Below are 22,121 nucleotides of genomic sequence, written 5' to 3'. Positions count from 1 at the left end.
AATACTATTCCGCATGCGAAATATCCGCGTCAGAAATTGGATTTAAATGAGTAACGCTATTATCATTTCGCAGGATAGCGACACCTTGACATGTACATTTATTTGCAAACTCGTTCTACACGTCGTCCAGTAATCAACTTTGCGCAGTGCCCTTCAACGAATATCAGATGCGTTAAAACGAAATATTCGAAGGACACAAACAATACGCTGAAAATCAAATTGCGAGTCCAAGATAAGAGGGTGCGAAATTTTGTGTCACATTTATTGCCACCTTGGAATACACTGTTAATTGTCACGAACTGTCTCTTAGGAATTTACGCAAAATTTGGATGTAATGTTTTTCTCATATAGTATTGATTTTTTAATAGTATGAAAAATTATTAGTTACTAGTTTATTAATTTAATATTAATTTATTATTTCACGATTACAAATTAGAAATTAAAAATCGAATTAAATCAGCTTTTTTCGAACAACATTTTGCGCAATAATAAAAATGCATTAAATCTTCGCGTAAAGAGGCATAATTCCATTATTTCAATTATTTTAATGAGAGATTCTAATTACATTTTTTTATGTTAATTAATAAAATAAATATATATACATATCTTTCTTTAGATTTATTTGGATTTTCCACAATTTTCTTTTCGTTCAAATTTGTCCTTAGCATTAAAGAAAGTTTGACGAAGATGGATTTATACAATAGTCACGATTTTTATTAGCAGAAAAATAAAATATATTACGCGATATAAAATTTATTACTATTGCGTCGCCATCTGATGTGATCTGATCTTCTCAGTTTTTTAAGAGCAACGATACGTGTATAATCGCGAATGCGGTCTGAGTGCAATATTATGCAAACGGACCGATTCCCGTAACTATTTACCACGACCTGGTATTCGAGTCTATTTCCGGTGTTTTAACGAAGAATGATTATGAAGTCAGGAATGGAAATTTGATGAAAACAACAGGCCGAGGAGAGACGGCGCGCTTGGGTCAAACTAGCAACAGCTCGCTCGAGCGGAGCAAGTAATAAACGGACGGGGGTGTTTGTTTACAAGATACAAGGACGAATCGCAGTTTCCGACATGTATCGATTCAACGCCGTTTCTTCTGACGTTGTAACGACTTGGGAAAGACCGGTCGATGCAATTTTCTTGACCGATCCAATCGAGAATAATACTTTTAGAGAAACTCAATTTGTCTGTACTTATCTCCTCTTTATATGCTCTAGTAAAGATTCCAAAGAACCTTAATTATAAATATTATATTCAATAATAAATATAATCAAATATTCGAAGAGTAAGAATCTGTATTACATTTGGACAAATTCATCCAATATTAAAGATTGTATTTAATTATGTGGGTTAATATCTCTGTTAAGCGTAAGCTAAAGAAAATCCTTAAAGTTTCTATTATTCACAACTTAATTACATTGCACATCAAACAGAAAATATCTTTTAACGATATTTATTTCTCTTAAAAAATTTGATTTTAGTTCCAATTGAATTATTTCCCTTTTTCAGATCTAGAATCAATAATACTCACATTGACTAGTATCTGTAGCGCCTCTACGTAGGATCGTTCCGTGTCGTAAAGCTCCACGACCACGTGAGTTCTCGTGTCCTGCAACGTAAAGAAGAGACAATTATTGAAATGATCGTTGAATGGCGTTCGAAGAGAAGGAAGTGACAGAGCGAGGAAGAGAGGAAGCTGCGTTTCACAGCTGTCACTTGATTATTGCGTCGCGTTTCGCGATGAAGCTCGCACGTGCGTTTATGAAAGACCTCACGCGCGTGCGTGTGAAGGGCTCGATTATGATCGTTATGTGAACGACAAGCCGGAAGATCTTGCGTCCTGGGAATACGTATCGTGGAGGATAATGGGAACAATGCGTCGATATTGAGATTATTTCAGCATCGAGAAACGTCGATGAAAGACTTAACCAAGGATTACTAGCTGATGCACAGTGTAATGAATCACGCGCGATCCATCCCAGAATCTTCCGCCATTATCATTTTATCTCCTAAGCTTTTTTGACGTTAAGTCTCTTTCTTTCTAGTTACATTTTACATTAATTTTTTTTTTCATGTATTTTATATATTTAATTCGCAAACAAAAAATTTCCCATATTTCTTGCATTACATTTAATTCATCAGTTAATTTACGAATTTAAAAATGTATAAAATATTTAAAATATATTTTAAAATGTATAAAATATATAAAATATATCTTAAAATATATAAAATATATTTTAAAATATATAAAATATATTTTTTCGTCGAAAAATATAGGAGAGAACTAACAAAAAGTATGATGAAAAAAGTCTATTTGATTTTAAACACACGACATTCGGGATTTATTTTATAGAAATACTTTTGCGACGCGCGTCAAATACGTCAAAAGAACAACACTCGACGCGCTTATTCAGGGTACTCGGAATGTTTGTTCATTCAGAATTAGCTGCCTGCCTAGTCTATATAAACGTCGAAAACGAGAACTACCCACGCGTTCGGAGGTGACGCGTTCGTTATTCTCGCTGTCCACCGACGGCTGATTGATGAGCTTGCGATCGGCGTTCATTGTCATCCTCGTAGGCCACCTGTACTGAGATTTCGTGAGCGCGGATGTGCACTCTACTCGCGTAGCATCCTCGCGAAACCGATGCGCCGCGAAATGCGACCGGCGCAAAATATTCACACTCGCGTCTCGCGTGTTTCCGGTCTCTCGGCCTCGATAGCTGCTCCGTTTGGCGGAAACGGCGAAACCAAAGCCGAGCTCTTACGGTTTCCGTAAGCAAATGTGCGCCGTCCTCGAAAGAGTTTTATTCTCGGATTCTTCCGACGAGTTTCTCCTCGATCAAGAGTTCCTCGTTTCGGTCAACTGCATCGAGAGAATAGTAATTATGTAATTTATGTCCGCACTCTTTTTATGAATTTCACGAGTTTCATCGATTTTATACGTCTGGAAGTAATCGAAGTAAATTACAACTGCACCTTTCTCACTCTCTCTAATTTCTATAAACTTTTCTAATAATCAAGTTTTTAGAATTAAAAGGAAAATATTAACGATCATCACGAGTGATCACTCTTGGCAATCTGTTACATATTTCTAATTCCTCATCATCGACATGAAAATTTTCAGCTAAATCATTTAGTAAAAATATATTTTTAATGACGAATTTGTCAAGAAATTAAAAACAGATGCATCTGTAAATATTTTTTATACCTTCAATTTATATTAAGAGTTTTAAAAATTTACATCACATATAAAAATTTATATATTATATATTATTACTTTTCATTTTTAACATAAGAATTGCAAGATAAATAGTTCTCGCGAAATTTTTATTCTAGAAAACATCTGTTTTTCTAGGAAAAATTGAAATCAAAGAAGAGAAAGATTTTTCTCAATTCCAGGGAAAACTGAGATTAACCGAGAAAAAGATTTTCTCGTTTCTCTGAACTAAAACATGGCGAACGAGCAGCGACAAGTATTGCAAGTTACGCAAATTCCCGCTCTCAAGATTTGCAAATCTTGGGGGAGGAACGTCGTAGTTTGTACATGCGTCGCATCCGAAGATAATGCGCGCGTCGAGAAAAAAACCCGACAGCGCCTCTTTAAAAGCTCCGTGGAGCTTTTGCGCGAAGCGGAGCTTTCAAGACGATCGCGCGTCGAACGCTTTTACGTACGTTCGTTTACGAACGAACCGACCGACCGACCGACCGACCGACCGACCGCCCGTTATATTTAGCGCCGTGACTAAGGACCCTCGCTTCCCCCCGTCCGATTGAGCTTGCAAGCTCTCATCCACGGCACTCTGTCTCTCTCGCTTTTTCCACGCTCCACGGTTTTTCCTCGTGCGACCGAGTTGCGCCCGATTACAAAATCGATTGCGCGCGATCGATCATGACCTCTTGCTTGATCCCGTTGTGCGAGCATAATGATTCACTGTGCGATCGCTTAATTACACAACTTCCTTTGCTAATTAACGCGGAGTTATGTCATAAATGTTCTCCGCGGTTTATCCTCATGCCTAAATAGTCTTAGACTCGGTATCTTCATGTTAATATCGGGGAGAGAAGAGGGCGCGTAATTAAAATCAATATCCTTCAGCGGATAAGCTACGTGTGAATTTTTCACAAAACACTAGGTGTCCCGAAATTTGCGCGCTTCTTTTATTTTATTTGCATTGTTTATTAAATTTTTCTTATTATACTTTTCTCTTTATTCTTGGGAATTTCCTAGAATTTTTTTTCATTAGCATGATTGAATTTCAAATCTGAGTATCTATCTCGTAATGAAATTATAAACTGACGTTTTGCGTGTCTATTGTTTATCATTTTATAGAAAAAAATATCAATTATTTTATATTTTATTAGCTATCCAATCGCATTTGTGACAATTGCAACTAGCTTTATTATCGTACTCGCGTAGTTCTATTACGTAAGCTAAAGCTTTATATAAATAAACACTTAGTTTTATATGTGCTATGTGTATAATGTATGAAAGGCAAATATTTTGCAGACAGAAGAGCTTGTCGAGATTTGTTAATTAATATTTTCGAGCCAAAATAGAACATAATTTCGCGAACCAATTATTTGCCTAATTACTATTAATTGTGCGTATAATATTGTTGATAATTGCTGTTTGAGAGATAAACCCTGTGAATATTATAGATTTTTATTTATTAAAATTGTTATTTGTTATTTTATATAAAAAGTGAATTAATTTTTTGATAAGAAATATGCGACTTTTTAAAATGGTTTAAATAATCTGTATAAAAGATGCGACAAGACTCATCGCGATGGCATGATCAATTTTGCAAGGTTCTCAGTAGATTCGACGAGGCAAGGTCAGGAAGAAGTACTCGGTGCAACGTGGCCGTGACATCGAGAAGAGGAAACACACGTTTCCTGATACTGGAACGTGTCGAGAGAGAAACCAGATGGTCCTGGCATCCGAACGCATTTCGACGACTCTTCGATTAGACTTGAGCGACGCTAATATATTTTTAAAGCTTTATATGCAGTATCATTGAGGTGAACTGAAATACGCGTGAAAGATTAAATTCAATTTATCAAATAAAGGGAGTAAAGTTAATATCCGAGCGTAATAGAGTCTTCAAGCGATATAAAGTGACATTATTCAATTTGTCCCTTATACGCTCACGAATGGTTAAGAGCTTTTATTAGCAACCATCTTTAGTAACAGCGAGAAAAGATAGTTAGTTATGGAAAAATTAAATAAATAGACTTACAAATATATAAGTATAATATATTATATAACAAAATTGTAATTTTTTTGTAATTTCTTTATGATCAAATAAAATTTATATTAACAGGATTTTAATAAAAAATCTGTAACCAACAAAATGTTTAATATTTCCAGAATTATGAGAAGATGTTGAGTCAAGTTTCTAAGCAAAAAAAAAAACAATCTCAAAGTAGCCGAAGAATTCAAAAAAAAGTTTTGAAGAAGAAAAGTTTGGAGCGGAAAAAATGAGACACAATAGATGACTGAATATAACGAGGCGCATTAAATGCATCGAACCGTTAACAGCCTGTCCTGTTTAGAATCGTTTACGTACTTACAAGTACTTATCCACGTGCCTCCCTGCCGCCCTAGAATGCCACGCAATCGCGAGTAAACACTTTCAACACGAGTTTGTTCGTCGACGAGAGGCTCGAATGAAATTACAACCTGTTACACACGCGACGGAGGCGTCGCGACGCGTCTGTAACAGATATAAAATTGCGCCCGCGCTACTTGAATTTTGGTCAAGAGCGAAAGAAAGAAAAAGACGAGCCCATAAATCGAAATCACAGTATCCTTAAACCCTCCTTCCAACAGAGAGATTACACCTTTAATAATAACAATTCGCCACCGTGTCGTTATTTCAGCCTAAAGTGACAAACGAATGACATAACATCGAGATGACATAACGCCGGAAATCGAGCAAATCGAGAGATGATTTAACGCGCGAGGCAACTATATCGATCGAGAATGGATGTGAGATGATTGTCTCTTGCTTCTACCTTCCTAAAAAAATAGAATTTCGAATTTCGCTAAAAAAAAACACGAGATCTATTTTATCTTTTCACTCTGCGAAATGTTTTTCCACAAGTGCCACAATTTTGTTATTTAAAAACTGAATTTTCATTTCGAGAAGGACTTTTATTTAATTCCCGAGCTTCACTTTAACTGTTCTTTTGCATATTACAGCGAAAGTAGTAAACAGAAGAATCGTTGTTTTCGACGGAAATATTATTCGTGCTAAAATGCGCGCGAAATAAACAGCTTCAAAATATTTCGCACGAGGAAAATCCAAAGTTAATTTCGAGGCTTTCTTTTTGCGATTAATGACTTATTTATATTCCCCTATATCCCCGAACGAATAACTTATCCAGTCTTAATTGAGGTCATAAATTTGAAAAGGTCGCATGATCGCAACGTCGATTTGTGTCGCACACATCGCGCGTAATTATATTATATTATATATTTTTTATTAATATTTATTATCGAGATTAAAAGATTTTATTTCGGTCGAAAAAACGTGTTTCTCCTTTAAAATTCGCAGACAAGACAAGACACTCGTGATGATCGACGTCGAGCTACCTGCTGTCGCAGCATCACACGGCACAGATTATTATTATTACTAAGTTACTAGGGTTTTAACGTCATGAGAGAAGAGAGGAAGGACCTAAAAAATGCTTTCGGAATATTAGCGAGCGTACACGTCCGATTCGCCAGGTGCACGTTATCGAGCGACACACGTTATCGCGACGGCATCGCGATTCCGCAAGCTGCGGCTTTTCCACGACGAGCAACAGCTAGACGCGGCGTTACGCCTGAAACTGGCGACCCGTCGCACAGCCACCAGGAAGCTGATCGATGCCCAAGAGAATAGCGGCGGCGGAGAGGACGGAAGCTGAGCGCGCCAGGACGCCGGCGCGTACTTTTCACGTGGATTTCACACGCGCTCTCCCCTGTATCCTGGATGCTGTGCCGCCGTTCCTGTCGCCCCCACCCCTCCTCGTCCCACGAGGGGATCTGTCGCGGCGCGACCTTGCATCGAAATGCCGGGTTAGCCTTTTCGAACCCCTGCCATCGTGCAACAGGTTTCTAATGTCAAATTTAAGCGAAGGAATAAACTGCTCCGAAATTTATTCTTTACTAATTATCGCGTTTGCCGAAACGTCAGAAGGATATACGAGAATTTATTTAAAAAATATGTTCTAAATTCTGGAATCGCTCTGAATTTTCCCTCGTACAAAGAAAGAGAGAGAGGGAATCCTCTATTGTACAACATCTTTGTACGATTGAGATTTGATTAAAATGTATTCGTTTCTGAAAAAATTCGTGTAAATTGTAGGCAAACTTTAATTTCTTCAAATTAAGTGTAAAAAAATCTAATACAAGTGAAGCAAGTATCGCAAGAGTTTGCGAACTATTTAAACGAAACAGATGGTCGCATTTAAATTTAAGTCGCACGTTCATCGGCAGATGGTTCGATTTTATGACAATAAAGCTCGAGCGGGACTAAGGCTCTTAAGTCGTTTGCGCGTGATTTTATTCTTTCGAGTAACGTAGACGGGCGGCACATTCTGGCTTATAAGCTTCGCTCACATGTTTGCTCGTCTCATCACATGGCGGTAGATTTACGCCCGAATAAACTCGTCCACGTGAGGATCCCGTTAAATAAATTAAACGCACGATTTATGCAAACCGTGCACGAGAACAATGACCGGTTGGTTTTGCCGTTTTACGGGGACACGCGCTTTTGTGTTTACCATCGTGGCGAACAAACGAGAAATCGATAAGCCCCGTGAATTCATTTCTCGAATACACGAGCAGATGTTTATTAAGGCTGCACTCCTCTCCTCGATAACGAGCATCAATTTCCGCCATCCGCGCTTTTTAATGAAAATCGTTACGAAATAGAAGAAAAGGAGAGATCCATCATTTTTCAATACTCTAATATTTATTTTGATTTTTCGAATATTGAAAAAGGCTATAGAATTGTCAAGATTAATAAAAGCCGTAAACATTTTTATTTTCTACTCGCCTGCAGGAAAATTACAAATATGCAAATTGAGAGACAAAGGGAAAGGTAGAGCAACACATTTCCATATAAATTGTTAAATATAAAGTTAATTAAAACTAATGGTGAGAGACTAATAAAATGCATGATACACGATGTGTGTGTGTTTCGTTAAATCATTTTAATTCCGCATGAAAAACCTTAGAGGAGAAATTTCTCTTCCCCAAAGCAAGACACACGCGGATTACAAAAGGATTAAGAAAAAATCGCCAGAACGTCACGTGATGGAGAGAGGTGCATCAAAGGTCGGCGTCGACGTGGGTGTCATCGAGACTCGGATTTAGACGACGTAAAACCGTACTCGCTTTCGGAATTTTATAGAAATATGCGCGTAAACAATATAAAATATCGCGCAAGCAAACAAGTAGCTTGTAATAGATGCTCGTAGTACGATAATAAAGTTACGGGCGTACGTTTACGGGACGGGTAATGGTCCGAACGACTCGGAAATGCAATTCTGTTTACTCACATCGAGCAGAAGATCGCCTCGCACGGGATCTTAAGGTCGATCCGATCGAATTAAATATCGCGCAACACGAGGGGCAAGAGTGCTTGCGAAACCGTAGGCATTAGTCGCGGCCAAGTGGTTTATATATATATATATATATATATATATATATATATATATATATATATGCATATACGCATCTCTCGTGTAAGTTAAATATTTAAATATTTCCCGGTAACGTGCCACGCGGCGAATATGGTGCAACTGCTTTGCGCTCATCGGTTTATTCATAGATTATCCGCCAGCATTCTGGTCCACCGCGCGCGATCTCGCATCGTTTCGCGATCGTTCTTCGATCCGATCGAAATGCGATGTCGCGAGATGTTGCGAAAGCGCCTGATTTATCATCTCCTATTCCCGTTCGCCCCGAAAAATCAACTCAAGTCAGATTCCGTAACATCCGGCTCCAAATTGACAGCTTTCTCCTCAAACGCATGATTGGAGATTTATCGCAGATGCGTTGAAACGCGTGTGTTTAATAATAATCTAAAAATAAGGAAAATGTGACGGCTTACGCTCTTATTCGCTCCTCTTTTCTCAAGGAAAGTCGTAAATTGAGATAAGTAACCGAGCCTTGCTAGAGAGCCTACGTGAGAGGAGTACAAGAGTATCGAAAGAGTCTGCGACATTTTTATGCCATTTCGATATTAAAATAGCTCTTGTCGAGGAGCTTGCATACCGTTGTATCAGATGTAACTGCGTTTAATATTGCGCGTGCACGAGATTCCTTTACGGTCTACCGAGAGAGAGACTGATACACAAGCGCGGCGGGTAATAAAAGTCGCCGGTACCTACCGATACCACCCACGTGCCCAGCCGCGTCCGCACCTCTTAACAGTCAATGGAACCACGATTACGCTATTGTTCGAAAGTTTATGGCCGGCCGAAGGGCCTTTCATTACTTCACGGCGTGTATCTCTCGCCCCGACACGCTTTCTCGCACGCGTCGAAATTCTGCCGCCGTCTGGACCACAATTTCTCTCAACTTCTACCGATAAAGCGGAAAATTTGTATTCCCGCTACATCACGTTTACAGGAGAATTTGCTACCGCAAGAATCGAGCCATCGAATATCTATTACACGCGCATTTGTTGTTTCGACATTAAATAATTGAAGTCTTTATCATTGATCAAGTGAATATTGAAGTATGAATTATATGTCATGCAGCTTGAATATTCGTCTCTTATGTCGGCAAGAATTTAAACAAATAAAAGAAATATGTATGCGACTTTATCAGTTTACAGGAGAATTTACTACTTTAAGAATTGAGTCGTCAGAATATTTATTAGACGTGCATCTGTTGCTGCATTTCAATATTAAATAATTGAAGTGCTTATCATTGATCAAGTGACACGAATATTGAAATATAAATTACATGTCATATAACACTTGAATATTAATTTCTGTTTATGTCGGCAGGAATTTAAATAAATATAAAATAAAAGAGATCTGTATACTTGTACGACTTGTACGACTTGTACGAATTTAAATTTGAAATTACTAAGGTGCGTAATTTGCATTGTACTATCAAAATAAATTTTTTACGAATTATACATTATAATTAGAGAAAGAAAAATTATATAAAATTATTTAAAAATTATATTTCTTGTCACAATACATAAAATAATATAAATTTAAAAATTAATAATATAAATAAATTTATTACATGATAAAAATATCACTATTCTGAGGTCGTGAGAATGGATACTTTATCTTTCAAAATTTTTCATGTACCCTTACATCATAATAATCATTTATCTCTAACTAGAAAATGCGAAAATGCAATCAGTGTGTTTAAAGAGTAAAATTATTAAAGCGAAGAATTAAAAAGAATCTTACGAAAGCATTCGTGCTTTCGTAAGCTTAACACGATGGTAGGTGTAGTTTAGTATTACGTCAGTCTCTACGTCCGGGAATTTCATGAATGGAACGCAAATTCACGATGTGCCTGGGTGTAATGACGTCAGTGGTAAACATGACGTCGACAGAGGGTCTCCCGTGTCCGCGAAAGAAATAGGTCGCTGCTCCCCTGACGGGAACGCGACTGCGTACAAACGTCGCGTATCCACCGCATTAAGGATTTGCCCGCATTTTTGTCTGCATACGTAAAAAAATAAAAAGAGGGAAAAATATCCGGCCAAATTCAAAATCCAGCTTGCGATGACTTTAATTGGCGCGTACCAAGATATATCGTCGTAAATGCATTTCACCTCGCGTTACATAAACAATTCTGCTTTCTCTCAATGACACTACCTTGCTTTCTTTTACCGTGACTAATTTCCGCCACGTGTACCTTCATCACAATACGATAGAAATTCTTCGAACATAGCCTCGTTAATCTTCATCTCGCCTCGAGATTCGTTCGCGTTTTAAATCCCAGCAGAAAAATTGGCGAAATAAATTCTTCTCCAAGGAAAACGCATCCTCATTAATTGAATTGACTGTATATTTGCAAATATATTTTTACTATCTTGCATAAGATATTACTTCAGACACTACTTTAGTGATATTTTTATTACGTAAAAATTATTTTGTATTGCGGCAAGAAACATAAATAAATTCTTCAACATGTTCTCTCCTCTTTATATTTTTCTATGTATTTTGTAAGTAAATACTTTCATGGAAATAAAAAAAATTAAGTTTCATCATTTGCGTAATATTTCAAGCTGCTAAGATTAATTTAATTTGCGTTAAGAGCTAAATGTTTTAACGTGCAGTATCCTGTGATCATAAACGAATCTTTTAATCGCGTCGTGAAGATCCATCCTGCCTCTCATCTTCGCGAGAACGTGACTATGTTATGGCGACATCTTTAAGCAATATATTTGCGAAGTAAATAAAACGAATCTACCGCTCTCGTTGTTTTTTTGTTGTTGCGTACAAACGATGAATAACGGTAAAAGATATATGCATTGCATAAGCTTATTAAGACTGCCGCAAAAAAAGAGAATCGGTGCAAGCATAATTTAGCTGTCAAAAGTGTTAGATATATAATTTCGAAAAATATTATCTCTCGTCGCGAAAATTTGGATTCTTAAGCTCTTCTTCTTAACCCTTTCGTATCTCTGGCTTTCCCAAAAGAGATGCGTTTCATATGAAAACAGTTTTATAGTGCTGATTCCAAATTTATTATCAAAATTTAAATTCAAAATGGCGGCGAAATGAGAAGCTGAAATATCGATATATTTAAAATATAAGCTTGGATTTTATTTTTTTAAATATGTATTATGTTTTTTCTAAATATACACACACATGCTCGACTCGCGTTGTTATACATTTTTTTGCAGGTCTCGCATAAAACTTCAAGTATATAATTAGCATCAATTCTATAATTTTTTGACATAATAGGTGCTTTCCATTTACATCAAAACTCAGATAAATCTCACTTCTGTCTTTCTTTAATATGAATGTTGAAGAAAGACAGAAGTGAGATTTATCTGAGTTTTGATGTAAATGGAAAGCACCTAATATATGATTACTCTTCACTATCTAAAAGTTTGATTTTTTTGCAAAAAGTTTAGGTAATTACATTTTATTATAAATATTATATTTCAAAGTGTGCGATTCTTTTATGTAGCTTGAACTTTCTTCTTTAAAACAAGCCAAAATAAAAGTCGATAGGGTTATTTGTTTAAAAGTTATGATTTTTTTCGTAGGTGGGACATATATGTCCCGGAGGTACGAAAGGGTTAAAATATAAAACAAATATTTAAGTTCAGTTTGATATAATATCTGTTCAAACAAATTGATAAACATACTAATATTTGTCTTGTTTTCTATTTTTGTCTGCGATATTTGCAGTTTGAATCCCAAAGTTTTTTAATTTTTTTAAACCTCCGCTACAAATACTTTGAGCATATTTTAAAAAAGAAGTGATTATATTAAATGGAAAAAAAAATGATAATTAATATCATAACAAATAATATATTTATATAATCTTCATATAATCTTCATACTTATAATAAATTGAATTCTATTTATTCAAGAAGTGAACACAAATTTAATAAAGAATTAAGAATAAATTGGTAAATAAAAATTAATTATAAGAGTGACTCAATATTAAAATATTTGAGAGATACCAAGAGGTAAAATTTTCTCCAAAAATCTTTTGCGAGAACGTAAAATTGACTAAAGCTTCCCAGTCTTTCAATCAATGAAAACAGAATTGTGGGAATTTCCCAGGGAAAAATCACAAATCGCAATGATAAGCACATGTCCGCGCAAGGTCGCGAAGATTGCATCGAGATGATCGCGGCGGTCGAATCATCACGTCGACGTCGAAGACGTAGGTCCCCAGATACGCCCGAAGTCACCAGGAATATCCGCGTGTAATACGCCCCCGCTGTGCCAGAATCGCGTAGGGACGCTACACCAACCTCGAGTGCACTGGCCAAGGCACGGACTCATCCGAGAAATATGACCGTACATTATTATTAGATTATGTTTTCGGCGCTGGAGTCGAACAAGCGCGGCCATCCGTTCCGCTCGATGTTCGGAGATCTCTCGGAGTTTCGACCGGCGCCTCCCTCGCGTGGCTCCTCTCGGCCAGATGTTACAACGCTGATGCACGAGCCAGGGAGATACGACGAGATAACCCCGGTCGGCATTTTTTCGTATTTAGAAGAGGAGCGAAATTCGAGAAAGGAACAGAATCAAAATTCTTTGGCTCGTATTCATGCCTCATATTTCGAGCGAAATGTGTGCCTCATCCAGAGGATTTATTTAATACCAAGAGAGCTTGTCGTATGTGCCGAGAAATTAGTCACATTTACAGCTAATTTTGTAAATACGGAATATAAATATAAATTTATCTCCTGTTAAAGGAGAGATATTACGATTAAGAATGTTAAATAAATGAGTATTCACGTTTTTTAACTATTATTAAATGTTTATGATTTCTCGATGAATATTATAATATTTTTCTATTAAAAATATTACGAAAAATTATTTATCCCATAGCATATTTTATTTTTGTAATTAGTTAAATTAAGAAATCACGCGTTACGAATGGTATAGATTTCAAAAACCAGCGTCGATTTTTTCTCCACTTTTTCATCGCGTTCAATTAAAAGTGCTATACATCACACGAGACACGACGACATTGTCTCTTCAACGCGGACAAAAAAAGTTGCAATTTCCCCCGAAAAAAATTGCCCATTCATTAATCAAGGGAACCGTGCACATTGTGTATGCATCAAATGTCTCGATAACAAATGCGCGGCACGAACCGCGCGGATACTTTACGGCCCTCCCTCGCGCTTATCTCCGTCGTATCGCGAAAAATGGGCGAAATGTAGCCGGGGCATTGTAACCGGCAATTTATATCGAAGCGAGATAATCTGACTCACGTTTCGATGCGCCGGTGCGCGAGCCACCCTCTCCGAGGACCCTCTCAGCAGCTCCGCGAGCAGCTCGGGACTCGGCCCCGGAAGTCCCTCGAGTTTGGTCGGGCTGGAGGTCGTCCGGTGGTGGCAGGGCGTGGGCGGCTCGGAGCTGCTGTTGTTGTTGCTGCTCGCGTTGTACGAGAGATTCGCCGAGATCTTCCTGCGAGGACGAAGGCCCTCGTCGAGCGCGATGTCGGCGGTGCGAGGCTTCGCCATCTCGGCCTCCAGCATCTGCCCATAGGGCCCCCGAAGGGGTCTCTTGCTGTACCTTGGTCGGAGATAAGGAAAAATATAATTTTTTTTTAATATTCAGAGATTGACATATTTATATGTATATAAATCAAGTCGGATCACCTTGAGAATAAAATTAAAATTTTGAATAAATATTTTACGTCTTTTCCTTCAAGAATAAAAGAAGACTGGAGAAGAGGAGAAGGCGAGTCGCAAAAGATCGAAGCGCAACTTTACACGTGAAACTGTAATTATTTCGTTAAGGCTATTATTAACGCGAGTTTGCGAGCACGTTAGATCTGCGCGTCTGCGTATCAGGCGCACTTCCGTTCTATTTCGATGGATCCGAGCGTAGGTTCTCCGGTTACCTTCGAGGCGTGTGGCCCTCGCAGTCGGACAGATCGCTGGGCGTCGCAGGTGGCTCGTCTCTCTCCTCGCTGCTCTGAGCCGACAGCTTGTTCCTGTCCGCGTCCAAGGGCTCCGGCCATTGAGTTATGTACACGCCCTTCCTCCTCTTGCTGGTGTCGCCCCGGTTTCGTCTCGTTTTGCCGGACGGCGAGGACGTCTCCGAGGGTGTCTCGCTTGGCGCCTCGCTGCCTTCGCTAGCTTGACTCAGACGCGGTTCCTCCGGGGGTGGTGTGATGATCACCTCGTGCGGCTCTATTCTGGTCTCTAAAAACCATCGTCGTGTCCTTATCATTCTTATCTACCTACCGCTTGTCTAAAATTGATATTTCATTAGAGAGAGATAATTGCATTGAAAGTGAAGAAGCTCAGGCTTCAAACTCCAAACTTTTAACGAGCCAAATATATTTTGTGCAGAGTCGTAAAGTGAGATTGTTCCGAAACATTTGTTTATTTTGAAACTATATTTTAAGATATATATTTTAAGACTAGGACGCGCAAGAATAGAAATGCACTCGCTCTGCTAGGAGCCTAAAAAGTTGATAGTTTTAGAAAATCCTTACCCCTTTCTAATAATATAAATCAACAAACTTTCATTTAATTTATAAAAATTTAATTTAATTTATAAAAATTAATGAAAGAAGTATCTTATTAAATTAATCAACATTTTTTCCATTTTACTTCCTCAACTTTTCAAGCTTTGAAAAAGAATATTTGACAAAAGTTCAAAATCGTTTCAACATTTTATCGATTAAAATCGGTTTAAATGGATTGATTCGCGCCGGGATTTATCGACATGGATTCGATCGAGCTCATTTCACGGCCGAATCGAATAGATCATGTATTTCGCGATGTCGAGGGATAACGAGAAGCGGAGCAAGAGTCGAGAAGCCAAGAGAGAGAACGAGGACTATTTTGGGTGCATCGACAGGAGCACGGGTACAAAGGTGCACGTAAGTTCCATGTTATTTTGCGCGGCACTATTTTCAGAACGGTGGGTGCCAGAGAGTGGAAATAGACGTTTGAGCGTCATTGAGTTATAGCCATCTCCATTGATGACTTCACGTGCGCTCGCGCGTTCACGCGGCTGGAACCGCGCTCTCTCTCTCTCTCTCTCTCTCTCTCTCTCTCTCTCTCTCTCTCTCTCTCTCTCTCTCTCTCTCTCTCTCTCTCTCTCTCTCTCTCTCTCTCTCTCTCTCTCTCTCTCTCTCTCTCTCTCTCTCTCTCTCTCTCTCTCTCTCTCTCTCTCTCTCTCTCTCTCTCTCTCTCTCTCTCTCTCTCTCTCTCTCTCTCTCTCTCTCTCTCTATTCACAATAAATGATGAACCGACGCGCATTTCTTAACCGATGACGAGAATATGCCGATCACTCGCGTTTCCTCGCCTTGTTCGTCCGTTTCCTGCCGCTTGTTTCCCCGTTGATGAGCAACGCAAGCGAACACTCAGGCAAACAGATCCCTTGCTCGCGCACGCGGACTCCCACGCGAGTGTATTTCCGTTTTATATCCCACTGAGATATCTTTCACGCACACAATCGATCCGCTACGACGGGCGGAAACTTTGCTTTCCAACAACTTTGGGATTCCGAACTATCCGCCGTTGTTTTCTTTTTCTTCGACAGATTGCACCGAGAGATAAGAGCGCGCGATGCTCCTTGTTAAAGCAAGTTAGAAATCGATATCTGCTAACATAGTCAAATCTCAATTGAGATAAGATAGATTATGCCATAAAGGATAACAATAAAATAATTGCATTACATTAAGGTTTCTTCTCTAAAATTAAATAAATGACATGAAAATTAAATTAATGAAATGATATATTTCTAGCACAATCAAGATAAGGAATGAAAGTTCTCCCTATTTCCTCAAACTATAGACATTCAGCTCTTTTTCAAAACTAAACACAAGATACTGATACGCATATTCTTGAAGTCTAACCTTTTTGAACGGTCTCCTCCACGGTGTTTCCTTCGACAATCGGATAAACCGATTCGTGACTAATCGACTCGACGGCGGCCGCGTCCGTTTGATCGACCCTCGGCTCGTTCACTTCCGGGACCAGAGGTTCCGGGCTGGTGAGTGCGCTGGAAGTTGCCAAGCTGTCTGAGCCATCGCTTCTGGGTCGGATCTCCTCGGGGTTCCCTTGCTGAGATACCCCTAGACCTTCGGCAGAACCGACGGCGCTGTCGACGCTGGGCGTCGACGTCCTCGGGCTCTGTCGATTGGGGCTGTTTTGGGGCGTCGAGCCACCTGGTGTGACATCACCGCGACGACGGGGCAACGTGCTCGCGCGAACGTCCTTGATCTCGGAGCGATTGGACGTCGCGATCGGCTGAGTTTTCTGTCGGGTCACTGGAAGAGGAAAGTGCGAGTTCGTGCTGAAAGTAAAATCTGCATCTTTTGCAGAAATTCATGAGAAATTAGTAAGATTGTTCTTGTTTCATTCCTGTTTTATTTTATCAAGCTTCTTAATATTAAAAGATTCTGAGAGAAAATATTCAATGATTTATATTCATCAAAATCAATATATTAATATCAATGTTTATGAAAAAGTAGAAAATAATAAATACAAAATTATCTTTTATATTTTTAGATATTTAATAGTAATTTTATTATTAAAAGAATAAGTACTAAGAAATTGAAACAGTTTTCTTGTGAAAAGCTCAATTTAAATTATCCGGAAAAATACGAGAGTAAAGTATTAATATTGTAATATCTAGAGAATACAAATTATTTTCTACTAATTAAAATAATATTGTAATATTTAAAGAATATGTTTTCTATCTCGTAAAACTTTAAAGTAAAAATATAATGCATTGTAATTAAATTTATATGTATATAAAAAATATATATCTAAAAAATTTTTTCTAACAATGCAATGTAAATTAACTGTAAAACAGAATTTTTTACTTAAGATAATAAAATTTAAGAGATAAATAACGAAAAAGGAAAGAGACTTGTAATGAGATAAAGAGACTTGGACCAGGTTGCACCAACTTTATTTTAGATTTAAGCGATATTTAAATATGTGTGTCTATCTTTATCTTTCTTTCTAAATAAATAAAGACATATATATACTTAAGTCTCGCTTAAAGCCAAAATAACGTTGGAGCAATCGAGGCTTAAACCTCTTCTCTTTACTAATAATTTTGACATTAAAAAAAAAGCAAATTTCGGTATAAATATGGACGATTTCCGTAGATGCTACCCGTCTGACGTATTTCAGAGGCGTATCACGCGCGATCGTTTTTAATAATAACTCGAGTACTTTTGCACCGAACAACAAACACAGTGAGACCGTCTTTCAGCCGCGAGATGAGAGAGCATCGGAGGAAGTCCTAATTACCTCCTCGAGTGTCACGTAAGTTTGGCAGCGCTCTTAGGTCGAGGAGGTGTGTGGACTATTCCAATAATAACAAACAGATCTACAAGACGGGAGGAGATCTCGAAGATGCGAAACAGCGCGCGTCTTGTTGGCCAAGTTCCGGGGAACGCGCTGACCGATTAAGAGGGAAGTGTACAATACGAAATTTTATTCTCCACACTCTGAGGAAAGAAATCGAGTAATAAATAAAGAAATAGAAATAAAGAAATGTGGAATATAATTTCCCTAAATTTTTCAATTATGTAAATAGACAGAAAATATATCTTGTATATGTCGTTTTCGCAATCTCACATATGTACATATCATTTTTATGTATTTTGAAGTTTTGAAATTACGAAAATATAAACTCGTTGAAATTATCCAGATTTCGTTCGTTAAGTCAAATCATAACACTCTGTATTTTCTTTATTTAGAAAATGAAAAATATTTTTCTTATTGATTTATATATTTTTATGATATACTTTTATTCACGAAAAATAAATAATTTCATAATTCGACAGTTGACTTGGAACGCGACGTTTAAAGTAGTAATAATTGTAACTTTAAATTGAAATAATGTCAATTGCAAAACGACACTTTCGGATATGTAAACATTCATATCGCTAATATTCGATGAGATTTATAATATTTAATCTACGTATAACGTAAACAGTATAAGCATCAGATAAATAGATTTGGCTTACACGCCCAATCGCGGATAGACGAGAGTTAGGCAAGTGCGAAAATCCTGGCGACGATATTTCAGGAGCACCTGGTTATCCGCGCTCGCAGCAGCCGTCTTTCGTGCGTAAAAGGTGTCTCGAAAGATTTGTTGCTTCGGAAGTGTAAAGTGTTTCCGGCTCGCCAACCGAGCGTCATGTTTTCGCGCCTTCAAGTGTTGGAGTTTTGCTGGCTTTTACATATCGTTATTCGATTAATAGTATTTTTTAATAATTTATTTTTTAACCGCAGAATTAATTTATAATACTTTTTCAATAATAAAACTTTTTCTCTCTAATAATGTTTATGTATTTTAACGATAAAATTAGTTTATTATATATAATAAATATAAAAAATATTGTTCCTTTCATTTTTTTTTTTTTATTTCAATAATATCCTATATTTTCTGGGTCGAGAAATTTTTATCAAAGATATTTTGGATCGGATAAAAATAGCGTATAAAGTGATTTTAAAAGTTTTACGATGATCTAATTGTAAGCAAATAGCATATATATACGGGTCAAGGGCATGTTTGCATTACTATGTTATTGAATCTGTCATTAGAAGTTCGAACTTTATTGACAGGCGCACTTACGCCTCTCTTATTTTTAGTCCTCCATTATGCAACTAAAACTATTATTTAGTTCAAGGTTGAAATCTAATATAAGACTATCACGTGGCGTTATTTTAATTCCGCGAAGATATCATGTGAAAATCCGCGTAAATTGTTGATTAAGAAGAAAAAAGGATCGTAGCACGGCAATGAATATTAATGCAAGACTAATCAAGCTTTTACGAACAATTTACAAGATTTAATCGCGCACGAGGACGCTCTCCGATTTCTCTCCTACTTCAATGACGACGAAGTAAATCATACGGTAAAACATAATCTGCATCAGTCTCGCTCTGTGTAATTGGTTTAATTAGACCTCGGGACGTTCTTAACGAGCTCGGCCGGTCGTCACGGAAGCTTACCTTGATTAAAGTCCACCTGGCCGAAGGAGGCGCTCCTGTAGGGCACGCCGGTCCTGTGATAGGCGAGCAACCCACGCGGCTCCAGCGTGGTTACCGCATCCCGAGCCTCCCCCTCACCGCCAACGGAAGCGGCGTTCGGATTATCGCACAGATCGTCCACACTCGTTGCACTGTCCACCACGGAATCACTGTACTGTCTCAAGTGCTTCGCCGCCTCCGCGTTGGCGTTCTGTTTGCTCCTGAGGTCACTGACGTCACCACTGTTTCTCTCGGGTCTGCCCGTTCTCGAGGGCTTCCTCGAGTCGTGGCAGGCCTTTCGATACGGGTCGTTCCCCGACCGATCACTGAGACACTCTTCACTGACACTCTCACTACGGACGATCGACTTCGGATGATCCTTCTGCTGGTGCTGCTGATGCTGAGGTTGCTGATTGTTGCCACCATGTTGACCGCCCTCGCTGTAGGTAAAGCTGCGATGAGACGGGCGACCATCGTAGCGACCTGGATTTGAGTCCGTCTGACAAAGATCCAGAGAAATTTCTGTACAATCAAGCTTCTTACATTACCTCGAGTTATAAATCTAGCGGAACCCAGATGCTCCTCATGCGCATTGTACATACGTACGCCCACTTCATTTGTGGGTAGATTTTAATTAGACGTCTAATGTTACGTAGGAAATAAATCAGATAATGATTTATATATGATGCGTGATCATTAAAATATCATTTCGGTAACCTTTGACCTCTGTTATTCTCTGCCGCCCTTAATAAGTACCTTGCTGTATGATATCAGTCATATCGTTATTACATCGTTTAAACAAGAATTAATGAACGATGACATCGAGTCAAGCAAATAATATTCAATAAACTTTGACCTATTGAACTAAAATTAACCTGATTTTATATTGTTTTATTGATTCCTGTTTTATTGTTACGATCTTATATAGAAAGAAATTATTTAAGGATAACAGAGGAAATGTATGAAAATGATAATGAGCAGCATAACAACTACATTATTCGTTGTGCGTGTGCTCTTATGTAGATTACGAGAGAACGATCATCATTATACGCGTCTTGGAATGCACCGAGTTCAGCGAAATCGTGACAAAGATGTCTCGCGAATCGTGAACTTCAGCAAAACTCTTCTTGGAACGAGCGACAAGATGGCCATTGAGATTCATTAATGAGAAGTAGATGTATCGGCTACTTCTTAGTCGAAGTGATCTCAATATAATTATTCTCTCTTGTAATGATAAGAATCAAATATATTAAGTCAAATATTTAATATTAATTTTAATATTTTAATATTAATTTTAATATTTTTCTTAATTATCTCAAATAATAAAATTAAAAAAAAGATAATTTTACTTTATTAAATCTTACTATGCAATATATAGAGAAATTTAATAATAAATAAGTATTTTATTGATACAAAAAAATCTTATGAACTAAATAAATCATTATCTTTTTTTTTATTTATTGATTCTTAATAATTTCGACAATTTATGAGGAAAATATTATACTGTAATTTTTAAATAATTTCTCCGTATATTTAATTTCATAAAATAATGTTTTACAACATTTATATGATGACAGTAGATATTTTCTTTTTTTTGACAATATGTTTATTTAAAGCAAATATATGAGAAAATGTAAAAAGAAAATAGTGATGCGAAAAATATCGCTCGTTCGTGCGCAACGAAACGCGTCATGCCCTCGTCACCGTGACGTTTGGAATTCCTCACCTGTGGATAATTTTGAGACGACGGCTGGTATCCGCCCGGAGGAGGGGAGGAAGCCTGGACCCGCGACGGTCTTCTGGGTGGCGGAACCGGTGCCGGTCCCTTGAGCTTCTCGGTGAGCTCGCGAAGGCGCTCGGCCTTCTCGCTGCGGGGGCCGGAAGAGGACTTCTTGCCACTTCCTCCTCCGCCCCCGCTCCAGCGAAACCTGTGCAGTCGGTCCACCGCTATCACGGCTGGTTCCTGTAGCCGGAGAGGGAAAAACAAATAAATTTCACAGTTTCGATAAGCGTAGATACGCGAAATCAGCTCGTGAAACACGTAAATAATCATGTTTATTTTTTATTCATTTTCAACGACATGAGACAATCAGCAAATCTTGATAAAATTAATTTAATCAATCTTTAATTTTGAATAGCGTTAATTATTTAAAAATTCAAACTATCGGAACAGAATTAATTTACCATGTTTCTTTGGGTTTATATATTCAGTTATAAGAAATAAAATTCGAGGAATGCAATGCTATATTGCAGTTTTATTGAGCAGAACAATCGTTTTAAAATAAAATATATATAAATTCCGTTTCGGAACAAAATTTTGATTGAAACGTTTCGTTTCTACGATTTCTTCTAATATTTTTTCATTCACATTTAATGGAGAGAATATTGATATTAAAAAAATTATTAATTCAAAAATA

The 22,121-nt window shown here is 37.8% G+C and overlaps 1 protein-coding gene across 6 annotated transcripts in view; it reads right to left on the bottom strand.

The window, feature by feature from the left end:
• LOC145967761 (rho guanine nucleotide exchange factor 17) overlaps positions 1–22,121 on the bottom strand; it is a 54,540-nt gene that overhangs the window by 15,508 nt on the left and 16,911 nt on the right. For 3 of the 6 annotated variants that reach the window (XM_083092685.1, XM_083092684.1, XM_083092686.1), the window contains 6 exons: positions 21,431–21,667; positions 19,687–20,203; positions 16,566–17,024; positions 14,594–14,897; positions 13,959–14,262; positions 1,547–1,624 (listed from right to left, as the gene is read on the bottom strand). In XM_083092685.1, coding sequence (XP_082948811.1) covers positions 1,547–1,624; positions 13,959–14,262; positions 14,594–14,897; positions 16,566–17,024; positions 19,687–20,203; positions 21,431–21,667 — 1,899 coding nt within the window. The remainder of the gene's footprint in view (positions 1–1,546; positions 1,625–13,958; positions 14,263–14,593; positions 14,898–16,565; positions 17,025–19,686; positions 20,204–21,430; positions 21,668–22,121) is intronic. The other 3 variants (XM_083092688.1, XM_083092689.1, XM_083092687.1) reach the window with 2 other exon arrangements.

The sequence above is a fragment of the Camponotus vicinus genome, unplaced genomic scaffold, assembly GCF_025532165.1.
Source record: "Camponotus vicinus isolate PSW18456_S1 unplaced genomic scaffold, iyCamVici1.0 SCAF_3, whole genome shotgun sequence".
NCBI classification, from domain to species: Eukaryota; Metazoa; Arthropoda; class Insecta; order Hymenoptera; family Formicidae; genus Camponotus; species Camponotus vicinus.
Note: the sequence above shows the minus strand (reverse complement) of the source record. Positions and strands in the feature narration are given on the sequence as shown.